At 43.8% G+C, this 16,561-nt stretch overlaps 1 protein-coding gene across 1 annotated transcript; it reads right to left on the bottom strand.

The window, feature by feature from the left end:
* Positions 1-7,769: 7,769 nt before the first annotated feature.
* Positions 7,770-11,198, bottom strand: LOC109739673 (cathepsin B-like protease 2). Its single transcript, XM_020298748.4, has 11 exons — positions 10,959-11,198; positions 10,445-10,489; positions 10,248-10,328; positions 10,000-10,156; positions 9,874-9,878; positions 9,702-9,776; positions 9,475-9,600; positions 8,733-8,951; positions 8,251-8,364; positions 8,130-8,165; positions 7,770-8,039 (listed from the first exon to the last, which is right to left on the bottom strand). The coding sequence occupies exons 1-11, from the start codon at positions 11,019-11,021 to the stop codon at positions 7,929-7,931; spliced, it is 1,032 nt and encodes a 343-aa protein (XP_020154337.1). The 5' UTR covers positions 11,022-11,198; the 3' UTR covers positions 7,770-7,928.
* Between the last annotated feature and the right edge of the window lie 5,363 nt (positions 11,199-16,561).

Raw genomic sequence — 16,561 nt, forward strand, 5'->3', positions numbered from 1 at the left:
GAGGTGTTGCAGGGGAGAGGGAGGCGCCAGGGGATGTGGTGCTGCTGCCCTCCCTCCCCCCACTATATATAGGCCCCCTGGAGGGGGGGGCGGCCCTGGAACCCATCTACAAGGGGGGGCGGCGGCCAGGGGGAAACTTGCCCCCAAGGCAAGTGGGGCGCCCCCCACCCCTAGGGTTTCCAACCCTAGGCGCAGGGGGAGGCCCAAGGGGGGCGCCCCAGCCCACTAAGGGCTGGTTCCCTTCCCACTTCAGCCCATGGGGCACTCCGGGATAGGTGGCCCCACCCGATGGACCCCCGGGACCCTTCCGGTGGTCCCGGTACAATACCGATAACCCCCGAAACTTTCCCGGTGGCCGAAACTGGACTTCCTATATATAATTCTTCACCTCCGGACCATTCCGGAACTCCTCGTGACGTCCGGGATCTCATCCGGGACTCCGAACAACTTTCGGGTTTCCGCATACTAATATCTCTACAACCCTAGCTTCACCGAACCTTAAGTGTGTAGACCCTAAGGGTTCGGGAGACATGCAGACATGACCGAGACGCCTCTCCGGTCAATAACCAATAGCGGGATCTGGATACCCATGTTGGCTCCCACATGTTCCACGATGATCTCATCGGATGAACCACGATGTCGAGGATTCAATCAATCCCGTATACAATTCCCTTTGTCAATCGGTACGTTACTTGCCCGAGATTCGATCGTCGGTATCCCAATACCTTGTTCAATCTCGTTACCGGCAAGTCACTTTACTCGTACCGTAATGCATGATCCCGTGGCTAACTCCTTAGTCACATTGAGCTCATTATGATGATGCATTACCGAGTGGGCCCAGAGATACCTCTCCGTCATACGGAGTGACAAATCCCAGTCTCGATCCGTGCCAACTCAACAGACACTTTCGGAGATACCCGTAGTGCACCTTTATAGTCACCCAGTTACGTTGTGACGTTTGGCACACCCAAAGTACTCCTACGGTATCCGGGAGTTGCACGATCTCATGGTCTAAGGAAATGATACTTGACATTGGAAAAGCTCTAGCAAACGAACTACACGATCTTTTGTGCTATGCTTAGGATTGGGTCTTGTCCATCACATCATTCTCCTAATGATGTGATCCCGTTATCAATGACATCCAATGTCCATAGTCAGGAAACCATGACTATCTGTTGATCAACGAGCTAGTCAACTAGAGGCTTACTAGGGACACGTTGTGGTCTATGTATTCACACATGTATTACAATTTCCGGATAACACAATTATAGCATGAACAATAGACAATTATCATGAACAAAGAAATATAATAATAACCATTTATTATTGCCTCTAGGGCATATTTCCAACATTTACAACTCTCGTCTTTTGATACATTTGGTTCTTTGGGTTGTAACACTTAAACTCGATGGTCGTCTGCTACTTTTTCTGCTACTCTGTGATGCGATGATAAATTCCACATGAAGCCATTTCCCAGACGTCCATTTTTCATTATGCATGTCATTATCTTCCTTATATCTTTATATGCATGATGAATTGTCTTCATAAGTTGAAGAGGATCTCCACAAAGTAAAACCTGCCGTGTGCATTTGCATTCAAAAGCAAACTACTTATATGCACATCTTCAGGGGGAGCCTTTTGCTACTTATGGAGACAATGCCTTAATCCTTAAAATTTCACATACTTTTATCCCCGTTGAAAACTTCAACCAGTTTGTCATCAATCACCAAAAAGGGGGAGATTGTAAGTGCATCTAGTGCCACCCCTAGTTGGTTTTGGAGTATTGACGACAAACTTTGTTGAGGGACTAATGTGTTTGTGAGAATTGCAGGATAACACAGGTTGTAGTCCCATATTGATTTGGTTTACCTACCAGAGTTGACCCCTAAAAATGTGTGAAGACATTGAAGACAATGGTGGTATGTGAAGATATTCACATTGAAGACTATGACATGAGAAGACATCGCATGAAGACTATGGAGTGCGAAGACATAGTTGTTTCGTAGTTTCCTTTTCTTCTTTGTTGAGTCATAGGAACCATCGTACTGTTAAGTGGGGTCCAAGTGAACAAAGTCAGAGTGACTGATGTGATGCTCAACCAAATCCTATGTCTTCGAGCGAAGACAATGAGATCAAATCTTATCCAGAGGTGGATGAGTCAGCTTTACTTGTAGCCCAAGTCAAGCTGCCGCGTGTGTTTGAAATCTGACCGTTGGACACGTGTCGGTTCCTTAGTGACCCAGGGTCATTTTGGACAAATCAGGTCGGGTTGCCTCCTGGCTATAAATAGCCCACCCCCTACACCATAAATTGGTCACTGCTCAGAGTTAGTGCACGACTTTTGTCGTTTGAGAGCAACCCACCTCCGAAGCATTTGAGAGAGAGATCCTTGCGAGGACAAAGCCCAAAACACCCAGAGCCAAAGAGTGTTAGGCATCACTGAAGTCTTTCTGTCCGCGTGATCTGAAGACTTGTTACACTTGAGGACTGTGAATCCTCCAGCCGTTTAGGCGTCGCGTTCTGAGCATCCAAGAGTCATTGTGGATTGCCGGTGAATGAAGTCTGTGAAGGTTTGGAAGTCTACCTTGAAGACTTACCAGAGTGATTGGGCGAGGGCTAAGTGTCCTTAGCTCAAGGGGAATAAGGTGAAGACGCGGTCTTCTGAATTCAATCTCAGCCTCCCTAACCAGACGTACAATTGTCACAGCAACTGGAACTGGTCCAACAAATCCTTGTCCTCTCCAAGCAGCTGGTTCTATCTCATACTTCTCTTTACTTACAGTTTGTCTTCGTGAAGTCATTGCCTGCTTGCATGATCTAATTGACTTCACTGTGTGAAGACTGTTGTTGTTTGGCTTCATTCTATCTTCCATTCTGATCCATACTACCTAGCTGCTAATAGTCTTCGTGCTTTCACTTTATTGCTTACTTGACTATGGCTTGTCTAGTGTAGTCTACCTTCCGCTGCATATCAATAGGTTCATTTCTACTATTTGTCTTCAAAGCCTCCGTGTTTTGAAGACTTTCATAAAAATCGCCTACTCACCCCCCCTCTACTCGATAACTAGCTCTTTCACTTGGCCACACTTCAGAGCATGGTTGTTGATGATAAGTCAAATCACTTTTCGGCTTACCTCCCTTCACTGCCAAGATGTGGCCCCAAAATCTTAGACACCTTGGAGAAACTAGAAGTTTCACCATCGTGTCAGGAGGACGCTTACCGCTATACTACATATCGGTAATAGGAAACACTCTACAAATATGGAGAAGACCCTAAACATGTTAAGAAATGACATCATGACCGACTCCAAACCCTGCATGCTCTGCGCACCGACATGAAAGCCTTCCATAAGTTGTGGTATAGAAGGGGCACTAGGGGCACCCTCTAGGGGGACCTTCTCCCACGCCATCTTTTAGACTAGACCACCTACAGGGATCTGTCGCTTAACACACGAATCTCTCCCATCATATCTCGTTGCGGTCCCCCCTACATTGTAATCTTCGGTACTCCCCACATGTATATAACAAAAGAGAAAGACAATAAGTAGGGATTTTACCCACATCGGGAGCCCGAACCTGGGTAAAATTGCATGTGCTTGTGGTTTGTGTCTAGGACCCCCTGGTCTCCTGGCGTGACATCCCATCGACTATAAATTCCACATACTCCCCCTTATGCCTCTGTTAGGATCAGCGAAATGTCCCTTGAAAATGGTCACCACATGAAAGGTTGTCGTACAGAGAACAAAAGAGAAGGTGAAAAGATGGACCGAGCTCAACGAATTAGATGAGCGCTAGATTGCCTTCCAGAAGTGAAGGGTGGGCATGGTGGAATGCCGAACTGCCATTGAGGAGAAGATGTTGATGAACAAGCACGACAAGCAAGAGCAAAAGCTTACGTTCATAAATCTATAGAGCGTCGATCCGAAGGGAAGAGCCTATTTCCAGTTTATGTGTGATCAATTTTTGGCATCCAAGGGCACATACATGGGATTCATGGGTGGTTTTGGTTGCATGGTGGTGACCGTGGTGGGCATGGTAGTGAGCATGGTGGAAGCTCAGGTGCCATGAGTAGCGGTGGGAGTGCATGATGGATGAACTAGAACTATGCTTGTTGGTTTTGTTGGAACTTGTCTTCTGAGTTGTGAGACCTATCTTTTGGATGAACTTGAATCCCAAAGTATGTGACTTTGAAATGTATTGAGTATGTGAGCAACATTTTCATATTTCTTGGAATTATGGATGAACTTGAATCCCAAAATTAGACATCTACGACAATTTTTTAGGGGTTGGGCCAGAAACGAAAGCGGGTTATATAACAAGAAAAGGAAAGACTTATCCAATTGATTGAAGCGTTTGACTTGGAAGCGGAAACAAACCTGCTTGATGTGACAGAGCAGGCCGCAAAGTCCGAAGCCGAGCTGAAACTACGCGCTCTTCTTAGAGAAGAAGAAATGAAATGGGCCTTGCGTGCTAAGGTTCTTAAAGTTGTCCAAGGTGACGATAATACTCAATTTTTTCACATGATTGCAAATGGCAAACATAGGAAAAAGAAAATCATACAACTCAAGCAAGATGAAGGGACGGTGGTGGGACATGAGAATCTCAAGTTATACATTTTGAATTATTATAAACAACTCTTTGGGCCTCCGGTAGACAATGTTGTGTCCCTGGATGAGCTTGTAGTTGGGGACATCCCTCAACTTCGGTCAGATGAAAATGGGATTTTATCTGCACCTTTTACTGAGAAAGATGTTTTCGACGCGATTTCTCAGATGAAGCCGAATAAAGCACCGGGACCAGATGGGTTCCCGGCGGAATTCTATAAGAATGTTGGCATACTCTCAAGGATGACCTTATGCCTATGTTTCATGACTTTTTCAATGGCCGTCTGCAACTCTTCCATCTTAACTTTGGTACGATAACGTTGTTGCCAAAGAAAGAAGAAGCAGTTCGAATCGATCAGTTTAGGCCAATATGTGTCTTGAATGTGAGTTTCAAAATATTCACGAAAGTAGGCACCAATAGATTGACACGGATTGCCCATTCTGTGGTGCAACCGAGTCAGACTTCTTTCATGCCTGGGAGACATACCCTAGAAGGGGTTGTTGTCTTACATGAAAATCCACATGAAATCCGTTCGAAGAAACTAGATGGGGTGATCTTTAAGGTGGATTTTGAGAAGGCATATGATAAGGTCAAGTGGCCATTCTTACAACAGGCCATGCGCATGAAGGGGTTTAACGAAACATGGAGGAATCAGGTGGATTCCTTCGTCCAAAAAGGCAGTGTCGGGATTAAGGTGAATGATGACATCGGTCATTATTTCCAGACTCATAAGGGCCTATGACAAGGAGACCCGATGTCTCCTATCCTATTCAACATTGTGGCTGACATGTTGACCGTGCTTATAGGTCGGGCCAAGGACAACGACCAAGTAGGTGGACTTGTTCCACATTTGGTGGATGGGGGGAGTTTCTATCCTACAATATGCCGATGACACTATTATCTTCATGGAGCATGATCTTGCAAAGGCTAGGAATATGAAACTAGTGTTGTGCCTCTTTGATAATTGTCGGGACTAAAGATTAACTTCCACAAGAGCGAATTGTTTTGCTTTGGTAGGGCCAAAGAGGAACAAGATACTTACCGACAATTATTCGGATGTGAATTAGGATCCCTACCATTCAGTTATCTGGGTATTCCAATTCATCATCGTAAATTACCTAATAAAGAATGGAAATGCATGGAAGATCAATTTGAAAGAAAAAACTAGGCTGCTGGAAGGGTAAGCTTATGTCCTATGGAGGTCGGTTGGTGCTGATCAATTCAGTATTAACTAGTATGCCGATGTTCCTGTTATCTTTCTTCGAGGTACCTAAAGGGGTACGGAAGAGACTAGACTTCTATCGATCTCGTTTTTTTGGCAGTCAGATGAGGTTAAGGCAAAATACCTCTTGGCAAGATGGGATATTATTTGTCGACCCAAAGACCAGGGGTCTTGGGATTGAGAACCTGGAGATTAATAAATGCCTACTAAGCAAATGGCTTTATAGGTTACCGTAGAGACTGATGGTATGTGGGCATAGATTTTACAGAACAAATACTTACATTCTAATCTCTGGCTCAGGTTATCGTAAGACCTAATGATTCGCCGTTTTGGAAGGGGCTCATGAGAACAAAAGAGACCTTCTTTCATAGGGCGAAATTCTTTGTAGGTGATGAAACGACAACAAGGTTTTGGGAGGATACATGGTTAGAAGAGACGCGTCTAGCCCTTCAATATCCCTCTTTATATAATATTGTGCAACGTAAGGAGGATTATGTGGCTACAATATTACATGTGGTACCTTTTAATATCCAGTTCAGGAGGTCTTTAGTAGGGGAACGTTGGAATTACTGGCTACACTTGGTGCGAGGTTGATGGATGTTCAACTCTCAGACCAACTGGACTACTTTCACTGGAAGTTAACGGGAAATGGAGTGTTTACGGTTAAATCTATGTACTTGGATCTAATTAACTCTGGCCCAATCCCAAGATCAATACATATTTGGAAAGTAAAGGTTCCCTTGCGAATCAAAATTTTCATGTGGTTTGTCCACAAGCGGGTGATCCTTACCAAAGGTAATTTGCTAAAGCGACGATGGGTAGGTAGTGCACGATGTTGTTTTTGTGATCAAGATGAAACAAATACAACACCTCTTCATAGATTGCCCTCTCGCGAAATTACTTTGGCGAACCATTCATATAGGTGTTAACATTACTCCTCCAACTAGCATTGATGCGTTATTTGGACGTGGCTAACTGGAGTGCAACCTGCTATTGCGTCACGTATTCGGATTGGAATATGCGCACTACTTTGGGCTATATGAAACTGCAGGAACGATATGATATTTAACAGACAAAATACTTTAAATTTCTTGCAAGTTATTTTCAGAGCTACGGCATGGATCCGTACGTGGTTGTTACTCACTCCTATGGACTACAGGGAGCATTTGGTTACTGGGTGCAACCAATAAGAGATGATAGCACGGGCTATCTTCAACCGGTTTGGATGGCGATCTCATAATAGGATAGGTGTTTAGTCACTTTGTCCTATTTTCCAGCCGGTTGTGGCTATGACTTTACTTTGTTTTCATTTTTCTCTTTGCTCCGTTTGCGAGTTGTACTTGGATATCAGACCTTGTTATTTGCTGCCACTTTTTTAATAATATGGCCGCATGCATCTTTTGGATGCAGAGTCCGGGGGTAATCCTCCTTTTCCAAAAAAAAAGAAAATCATGATGAATTCCTTTATTTGCTTGAAATGTGCACAACAGAGAGATATAGGCAATTAGAAGATGGTTAAGCAGTTTCAGTTAAGCTGTCGGAGATGAGCAAAATTCTCCTATACCTAATGCAATTTTAACATATTGGTATGCTATTGAAGACTATCTAACATATTGCTAATGGTATTGTTGTCATGGTTCATGTTGCTAGTGTAGTTCACACCCCCTATGTCATTGCATAGGTTTCTGTTGAAGTTTATGGGGCTCTCGACACATTAAACATTTAAGTTCTGAAAACCTCGAAGGTCCATTAGTATTGCATGACATGGGCGCAATATTTAGTCCCACATGGGAGCAGAGGGGGTGTTGAGCCCAGCATATGAGGGGTTGTTTTTCTCACCTCCCTCAAGCATGAGAACTCTGCACGCGTCGTATTTCATGAATGAACACAGCTCAGCTTCATTTTTGCCAATTGAAATGGATAATTGTTTGTCACTCACAGATGCCTTGATAATAATTGTTTTATTGCCATTAACGGACACATTAATAGCTAGTGCACAGAATACAGAATCCTGGTACCATCAATGCTAATTTGCCCGCTTAAACTTGACAGGCAAATAGCTAATTCCAACAGCATCAGAGGACAAGGCGCAGCCCAAACTTTAAATTGCGAAGGCGCTACCGGCAATGTTCTTTGTCGAGGGCATACCGGCAGTAACATCTTCTTCGATGCCACATTCATTCTTGCCCCTTATGATCTTGAAGTACCCGTCCTGCAATGCATCACAAACCAAAACTTATTAATTAGCCCAACGCATGCATTCACTCTTGCAAGTCAACAATGCAGGGTATTTGTCACTCACATCGCCCCAGCCTCTGTTCCACTGATTTGCAAGAAGCTGAAAATCAGAAGACAAAATAAAACATGTCAGGACTTGATCATTTGGTTAATAAATAGTGTAATATAGAGAATTAACAAGGTACCCAGTAATCCTCGCCAGCATCACTGGTTCCCCAACCAATCAACTTGACGGCGTGACCTCCCATGACTCCACCGGTGATGTGCTTGTACACTCCTGACTTGTAGTGTGCGAAGTCCTGGAGGAAATTGCAGAGTGAAATCAGCACAGCGAGTAACAAATATTTCCCTTCACCTTTGATGATAGAATCTTAGTCTTATATATAATCACAAAGCATATGAGCTGCTGAGCAAATTCAGAGCTCGAAAGATAATAACAGTATTTCATATTTCAGTATGCTAACTAGAGCATGTATGTTTTGTTTCATTTTCTTCTACTGTCATGGTCTTTCTACGGTTTTATTCAGTTTTACAGCTTTTCTAAATATTATTGATATTATCTTTGTCATTTAGAAGTAATTAGCAGAAATTTTGGTCCATAGTCCACCAACATTTTGACAGCCTTGGCAAAACACACGTCAAACATCAAACGGCGAATCAAAGTTACCTCATAAACTGTGAAAGCAACTTCTACAGGGCCATTCTTGTAGACCTCTGCCATGATGTCATGTGGATCAGAGTTTACTTGGTATGCATTGATGCTGAAACGTTTCTTTTCCTCCCAAACTTGGTTCTGCACCTTGCATTTCTTTTCACACACAGGTGTAGGATAAGCAGGTTCACATCCAGGATGCTTGCAGCCAACCTGATCAAAGTATGGATCGCACTGCAAGACAGTAATATTTACAAGGGTTAGTGGTATGCCGAGCTTGAGTTTTTTTTACAAGAACAATTAGGGGAGAGCCCTAGTTGAAGAGAAAATCCAAAAAATCTAGCTAGACAAAGATAACCTATATTTGAAACAGAGCCATTTGTATTGTAATGTTGTGCCTGAACCAAGTTGGGATGAATTTGCAAATAGTCAGGACACACTAAGACATGATTTTCGGGTTCAGATATACACTGTTAGCATTTAGTGCGAAATGATACAAGCACTAACTGAGCTGTTAAAAAATGTATTAACAAACCAATCAATTTCATTTACAGAGTGCATTATTATTAATAGTGAATGTAGCATCCAATTTACATTATATTGCTATATGACAGATTCAGTAATACCCATTGTTGCAGTTAGAATACAAAGAAGTGATTCATAATAATATTATCAAAATGATAACAATAATAGGATTCCTCTGGGAGGATCATGATATTGAAGTGGTAGTAACCAGTAAGTAGGGAGTTAGCTATACCTCGTCAGTAACAACACCATTCTGGACGAAGTATTGCCATGCGCTGATAGGATATCCTCCATCACAACCGTCGCCACACATAAACCCACAGCAAGCCACTAGGTCATTGGCAGAAAGTGTAATGTTCTGCAAGGAATAGAAGCAGCAGGCTGGTTATGTAAGAAAGGATCAAACATTCCTGTTTAAAAATAGACTATAGAGTAGGCAGATCGTGCATATGCACTCACCATGTTGTGATGGATGCAGAAACGATCTTGCAGACACTCCACGGCACCAAAAGCCCAGCAGGAACCACAGTGACCCTGCCATTGGTAACCAGTACAGGCTAGCTTGAGCATCTTCAATTGTTCAGTAAGCACTCGTGGAGCTAAAAATGTAAGGTAGTGTGCATAGACTTACTTGATCTGCTCATGAAAATCAGCGTTTTCCAAGGTATTGGAAAAAGAGGAGGAAATGAAGCGGGTCAGTGTAATTAAAACAATGTACAACCGATTCATGGTCATTGAGTTATCTAGTTTAATTTACCAAGTATTTTCCCAATTGTGCTGCAACCGGACCATTTCGACCTGGCGTCGAACACCTTTGGGAGCTGCTCCGATCTTAAATGAGTTTTGGTGCGAACACCAGCCCGTAAACCTGGAGGCGTTGGCTTCACTCCCAGCATATGCTTAAATTGCTCAATCTGCACGGAAGAGGATGATTCTGAGGTGAGCAAACAGGGAAGAAAAAATGGTGCTCGATGACAACAACAAGACCAAGAGGGTGTTTTGTACAGTGTAATTCGCGAGGTAGGGGTTGTGTCCAGCCGTCCATCCGGCGTTGGGGTGGTTGTTGACCGTCTGTATGATGTCTTTCTGCAACAGTACAATACAATGATGATTAGTACTACGAAGTACAAACAATAGAAGATGATGTCTAGGGAATGGTCTCGCCCTGCTGCACCGACGATTCCTAGGGATAAAAAACTGACCTGGATGATTCCTAGGGAATGGTCTCGCCCTGCTGCACCGACGAGCTGCAAATACAGTGTACAAACACATGTTAAAGCAAACATAGATGCGGTTCAGCCAATTGCGTAGCATCAGTATTGATTGTTGCCGCCCATAGAAAGAAAGGGATCGAACTTCGGTTCAGAGCTGTTCGATGTTCAGTGTTGAAATCAAGTTTAGTATCAGAGGAAGGCCCCTCCGTTGGCTCGTCATCGAGCTCCAGCGCCGGCGCCGGAGGCCCCTCCGCCGCCGCGGGTCGCGGCTCTGTCGCAACCCCTTGGTCGGGGGTGGATTCACGCTTCGCCGGGGACGGGTCGCAGCACTACAGTACTACTAATAACTACGCAGCTTACCAAATTGGATTCTTTCTAAAGATAACGGAAGCTCCTACTAGCACCAATTTTGGATACGCGAGAGGTTTCTTGGTTTGACTTCTCACAGCAGCTGTTACCTGCGAGCAAAGAGCAGATGTGGCGATGGGATCTCGAACCGAACCTGGGGGGCTGCGGCGGCGGCGGAGAGGACGACGAGCAGCGCCAGCGGGAGTAGGCTCCCCATCTTCGTCCTCGATCGGCGACGGGGGGAGGGAGGGAGGAACTCGACGGGAAGCAAGCAGAGGGGGGTAGCTGCCTGCTACTGATTGCCTTGCTTGATGCTTCTCCTCCTACCCCACGCTGCCCTTTTATAATTGGTTCCGAGGGGGTAGACGCAGACGCTACGACTGTCCGAGCGCGGTACGATGGAGACCGCCGATTTTTTCCAGCCTTGGGAGTGACGCGCGCGCCCGCTTTCCGTTCCTGGCCAATCCCGCTGCGTAGCGTAGCGTCACGCAACGGCGCGCGTGCTGCCACGCCAGAATCAACAACCCGTGTTTAATTCAATTTAAACGTATCCATATCGGCTTCGCTCGCCCATGCGTTGCCGTTGCTTCAATGTTTCTCCTTGCGAGAATCCTTTTGTGGAAAAATTTGTACTGCTACTCCATTATTGAAACGCAAGGCATTTATAAGCGCGGCGGTCTGCGGATTCTCTCTGAGGGGTGAATTTTTGTAGAGGATATGCAGGTATTAGTAGAAGATATCGAATGCGGATAGAGGGCTGCATATCGGCTTTGATTCGTTCATGGGTTGCCATTGCTTACTTTAATGTTTCTTCTTGCGAGAATCTTTTCGGAAATTTTGTGCTCCATTCATGGGTTGCTTGCGTATTTATTTTTGAAGTGGGCATTTATTAGAGAATATCAAACATGACTACTATATAGATATGTGAGCTTATTTATTGTTTTTGAATGTTACAACCCGCCACTCTACAATCTTTCAACTACCCCGATCTCATGCTTGGAGGCCGGATATGCCAACTTGCCAAGGGACCCTGGCAACATTTCAAGATTATTTTTCTTGGGTAGGGGGAGGGTGGCAATTAATAGGAGGATATCGAATGTGGACAGAGAGTTGCATATTATGAAAATAATTACTCCCTTTGGAATGGTCGTTGACGGTGTTGGAAACACAGTCAACTTAATCATGAAGATCAATCCATGCATGCAACCAAAGAAGAAGCAAGAATTCAAAATGATACAATCTCAATTGGGGATAGAATAAGAAGTATACTTGTTTAATAGAGTCGGATTGTGATGACGCATTGTACATGAGGTTTCATCGAGTCTCATATCTATGGCAAATAGTAGCAAGCAATGAAACTCAATCAAACAAGACCGTCATCATACGGAAGACACCAGCTGGTATGTCCTCGTTGTGCTACGCTGCTCAGTCGTGACTGCCACTGAGCCGCTCCAGACGCGATAGGGAAATCACTGGCCCAGACGCCCAACCACTAATGATGGCACCATCGTCGTCGAAGAGGACCATTCTTAGGCGCCTCATATCAATGGTTTGACATCTCTGGCATCATCCCCATGCTAGTGATGTTTGGTTGTTGCGCCCTAGAAGCTGCAGCGTCAAAGCACAATCCCAATATTTTTTTCTTAAGTATGATATTTTCCTTCACCTGCTTGTATCATCTCATCTTCGCAACAAAGAGCAAGGAGACACGAGTTTTAGAAGACAAAAAACACGAGTAATAATGGTAATCCCTTCTCTCTTAAATATATAGTTTCTAGCAAGCCTAACCAATACAGTTAAAAAGTGTGTTTAATAAATCTTACATTGTCGCGCATATGGGCACAGGCACACATGTCCATGCACACACATGCTCAAACGCACACACAACACACGTAGACAGATGCACAACATGGGTTCAGCTCCTCCGCAGTCGCGTTCCTAATGTATATGTGTTGTAGTTATTAAAAATTGCCATCCATTCCAATCCAACGACACTCTTGCCCCTTAATTCTGCTATTAACTTTAATCACTAACGGTTATAGGCTTGGCACCAAACAGCAGTCGAACTATGATATATGGCTCTAATTTAACCAATTTTCCTTGGAAAAAAATATCTAGTTTTGGAGGTTATTTGGAATTCCGTGCAACCATGTTGCCAAATGAAGGCCAACTTATGTGGTAATGACCTGGGGAATTTGGATACTTTCACATGAGGATTGAGGTTGTTAGTCCATCTTACGCGAGATTGGGATTTCTTCCCCCTTCTTTCCCACTTGAGTGGCTTGGGAGAGTTTGATAGAGTGAGAGTTATGTGTTTCCTCACCAGATCCATCCATAAGTGAGTGCTTTGTTCTCAGTTCTAAGAGGCGATTTGGGGTTTCTCCTTTATTTGTTGGCTCCCATCTTGTATTTTCTTCTCCATAATAAATGATTGCTCGTGCTGCCTCTCGGGGGTTTTCCATAAAGGTTTCCACATAGATCTTGGTGTCAACCCCTTCTACTCGTATTATTTTGCTATGCTTTCCATTATTTGGCCACCTTGTTTGCTACTTGTGTCATGGCGTATTTTGATGTCTTTGCATGTGAGAAAGCTAATGTTATTTGATATGTTCACAATCCCGGGGAATTGATCTTGTGGTCTTTGTTGTTGCAAGTATAATGCAAAAAAAATGCTTGGTGGTTGTCATGTGTGTAGATGTCAAGTTATGTTTTCTTGTTAGTGTATGCACAAAAGGTGTTTCATGGAGTGTCTACAAGGATTAAACTTAGAGTTTGGTCTATTTTCACATGGTATGCTTTCGCTGCCCCATTAATTTAGGCTCACATTTGACATGTATAATTGCTGCCACTAATGTTATATGTTTAGTGGGTGCAAGCATATTATGGTTATTGTTGCCACAATTGGTATTAAAGCAATGGTTGTATCAAAGGCGCTTGCATGTGTTTACTGTTGCAAGTGTGATGTCAACTTCAGTTGCTAGCAGACTTGTTGGAAATGGTGATATTGTTGGGGAACGTAGTAGAAAACAAACAAAGAATCGCCCTACGATCACCCAAGAACAATATGAAGATGCATTAACGGTTTGGATTCGATCGTTACCGACTCCGAGTTGTAGCGGATGAAGACGAGTCGGTGTAGATCGTACTTGAAGTCCCTCGAACCGTAGATGAATGATCTCGTGAACCGCCACGAACAGTCCCTCAAACGTAAGACTGGAAACACGACCTGTCTGTGAGTTGCAAACATACGGTCTTCACGATCCAGCAGTGCTTCGCTGTCCAGAGCTAATCATCGTCGAAGAATTGAGATTAGAACGACACTGGGCTTCTAATTATGAGGATTGTAGAATCTAGGTCAAGCTCTGATTGATCAACTAGGACCAACTAGAACTAGAGCTAGAGAACTAGAGGAAGCTCCAAAACTTGTGTATCTCAAAGGTGCAAAAGCATCTAGTATATATAGGTTGGAGGGAGAGGAGGAACATCACAAGGGGGGAAATGGTCCCCCCCCCTTGCGCCGGCCAAGAGGGGGAGGAAGAGTCCTCCCCCTAGTGCAATCCAGCCTCGCCTATAGGAAACGGGGGGCGCCACCCCTTTTGGGCCCTTGTGGCCAAGTTGCCTTCCACCTCTTGGCCTTTTAAGACCCGTTGATATTTAATTAATTATGAAAGACTTCTAACAAATACTAGAGCCTTTTATTATTAACATCTCCAAAAATATTTTTCACCTATATATTATTTATCGATAATACCCGGCATTGCCCGATGAACTCTGAAACCCTTTCGGTGACCCCGAAATGCTTCTGTTTCCTCTTGTAACTATTTCGAATATTAACGAAACTATTTCACAAATAAATCCTCGTCACTCTCGTCCTACTAACATGCTACCTCTTGAGCACTGCGTTGGTTTTCCCTTGAAGAGGAAAGGGTGATGCAGCAAAGTAGTGTAAGTATTTCCCTCAGTTTTTGAGAACCAAGGTATCAATCCAGTAGGAGGCTACGCGCGAGTCCCTCACACCTACACAAAACAAATAAATCCTCGCAACCAACGCGATAAGGGGTTGTCAATCCCTACACGGCCACTTACGAGAGTGAGATCTGATAGATATGATAGGATAATATTTTTGGTATTTTTGTGATAAAGATGCAAAGTAAAATAAAAGCAAAGTAAAAAGCAAAGGAAATAACTAAGTATTGGAAGATTAATATGATGAAGATAGACCCGGGGACCATAGGTTTCACTAGTGGCTTCTCTCGAGAGCATAAGTATTCTACGGTGGGTGAACAAATTACTGTTGAGCAATTGACAGAATTGAGCATAATTATGAGAATATCTAGGTATGATCATGTATATAGGCATCACATCCGAGACAAGTAGACCGACTCCTGCCTGCATCTACTACTATTACTCCACTCATCGACCGCTATCCAGCATGCATCTAGAGTATTAAGTTTATAAAAACAGAGTAACGCCTTAAGCAAGATGACATGATGTAGAGGGATAAATTCATGCAATATGATAAAAACCCCATCTTGTTATCCTCGATGGCAACAATACAATACGTGCCTTGCTGCCCCTACTGTCACTGGGAAAGGACACCGCAAGATTGAACCCAAAGCTAAGCACTTCTCCCATTGCAAGAAAGATCAATCTAGTAGGCCAAACCAAACTGATAATTCGAAGAGACTTGCAAAAATAACCAATCATACATAAAAGAATTCAGAGAAGATTCAAATATTGTTCATAGATAAACTTGATCATAAACCCACAATTCATCGGTCTCAACAAACACACCGCAAAAGAAGATTACATCGAATAGATCTCCACAAGAGAGGGGGAGAACATTGTATTGAGATCCAAAAAGAGAGAAGAAGCCATCTAGCTAATAACTATGGACCCGAAGGTCTGAGGTAAACTACTCACACTTCATTGGAGGGGCTATGGTGATGATGTAGAAGCCCTCCGTGATCGATGCCCCTTCCGGCGGAGCTCCGGAACAGGCCCCAAGATGGGATCTCGTGGGTACAGAAGGTTGTGGCGGTGGAATTAGGTTTTTGGCTCCGTATCTGATCGTTTGGGGGTACGTAGGTATATATAGGAGGAAGGAGTACGTCGGTGGAGCAACAGGGGGCCCACGAGGGTGGAGGGCGCGCCCCTACCTCGTGGCCTCCTCCTTTATTTCTTGACATAGGGTCCAAGTCTCCTGGATCTTGTTCATTCCAAAAATCACGTTCCCGAAGGTTTCATTCCGTTTGGACTCCATTTGATATTCTTTTTCCGCAAAACTCTGAAATAGGCAAAAAACAACAATTCTGGGTTGGGCCTCCGGTTAATAGGTTAGTCCCAAAAATAATATAAAAGTGAATAATAAAGCCCAATAATGTCCAAAACAGTAGATAATATAGCATGGAGGAATCAAAAATTATAGGTACGTTGGAGACGTATCATAACACTCAGTAGATCATGATTATTTTAAGCTTGTGACTCTGTAGGTTTGGTAAAACATAGACATGAACAAAACTCCTTTGTTCAATGACCGATAGCAGAACCGTGGACGTCCATATCGATCCTGTGAGTACATGAATGACATTCGAGTGAACCTTTAGTTATCATGTGATATTCCCTTTGCTTCGCGATACTTTACAAAGCCTGAAGTGAGATGTATCAGTATCCTCTTGAGTCACACGCATGCTCATTATATCGTTCTCCTCGTTACCGGTTTTGTTCTTCTTTCTCGTTAAAATGTTTCGGCGTCCC

Source organism: Aegilops tauschii, chromosome 4 (assembly GCF_002575655.3).
Source record: "Aegilops tauschii subsp. strangulata cultivar AL8/78 chromosome 4, Aet v6.0, whole genome shotgun sequence".
NCBI lineage: Eukaryota > Viridiplantae > Streptophyta > Magnoliopsida > Poales > Poaceae > Aegilops > Aegilops tauschii.

Coding starts and splice junctions, on each gene's coding strand:
- LOC109739673 (XM_020298748.4), bottom strand. CDS start 11,021: ATGGGGAGCCTACTCCCGCTGGCGCTGCTCGTCGTCCTCTCCGCCGCC. Junction 10,329..10,444: donor ATTCCCTAGGAATCATCCAG/GTCAGTTTTTTA, acceptor GTACTGTTGCAG/AAAGACATCATACAGACGGT. Junction 9,601..9,701: donor TCTGCATCCATCACAACATG/GTGAGTGCATAT, acceptor TATTCCTTGCAG/AACATTACACTTTCTGCCAA.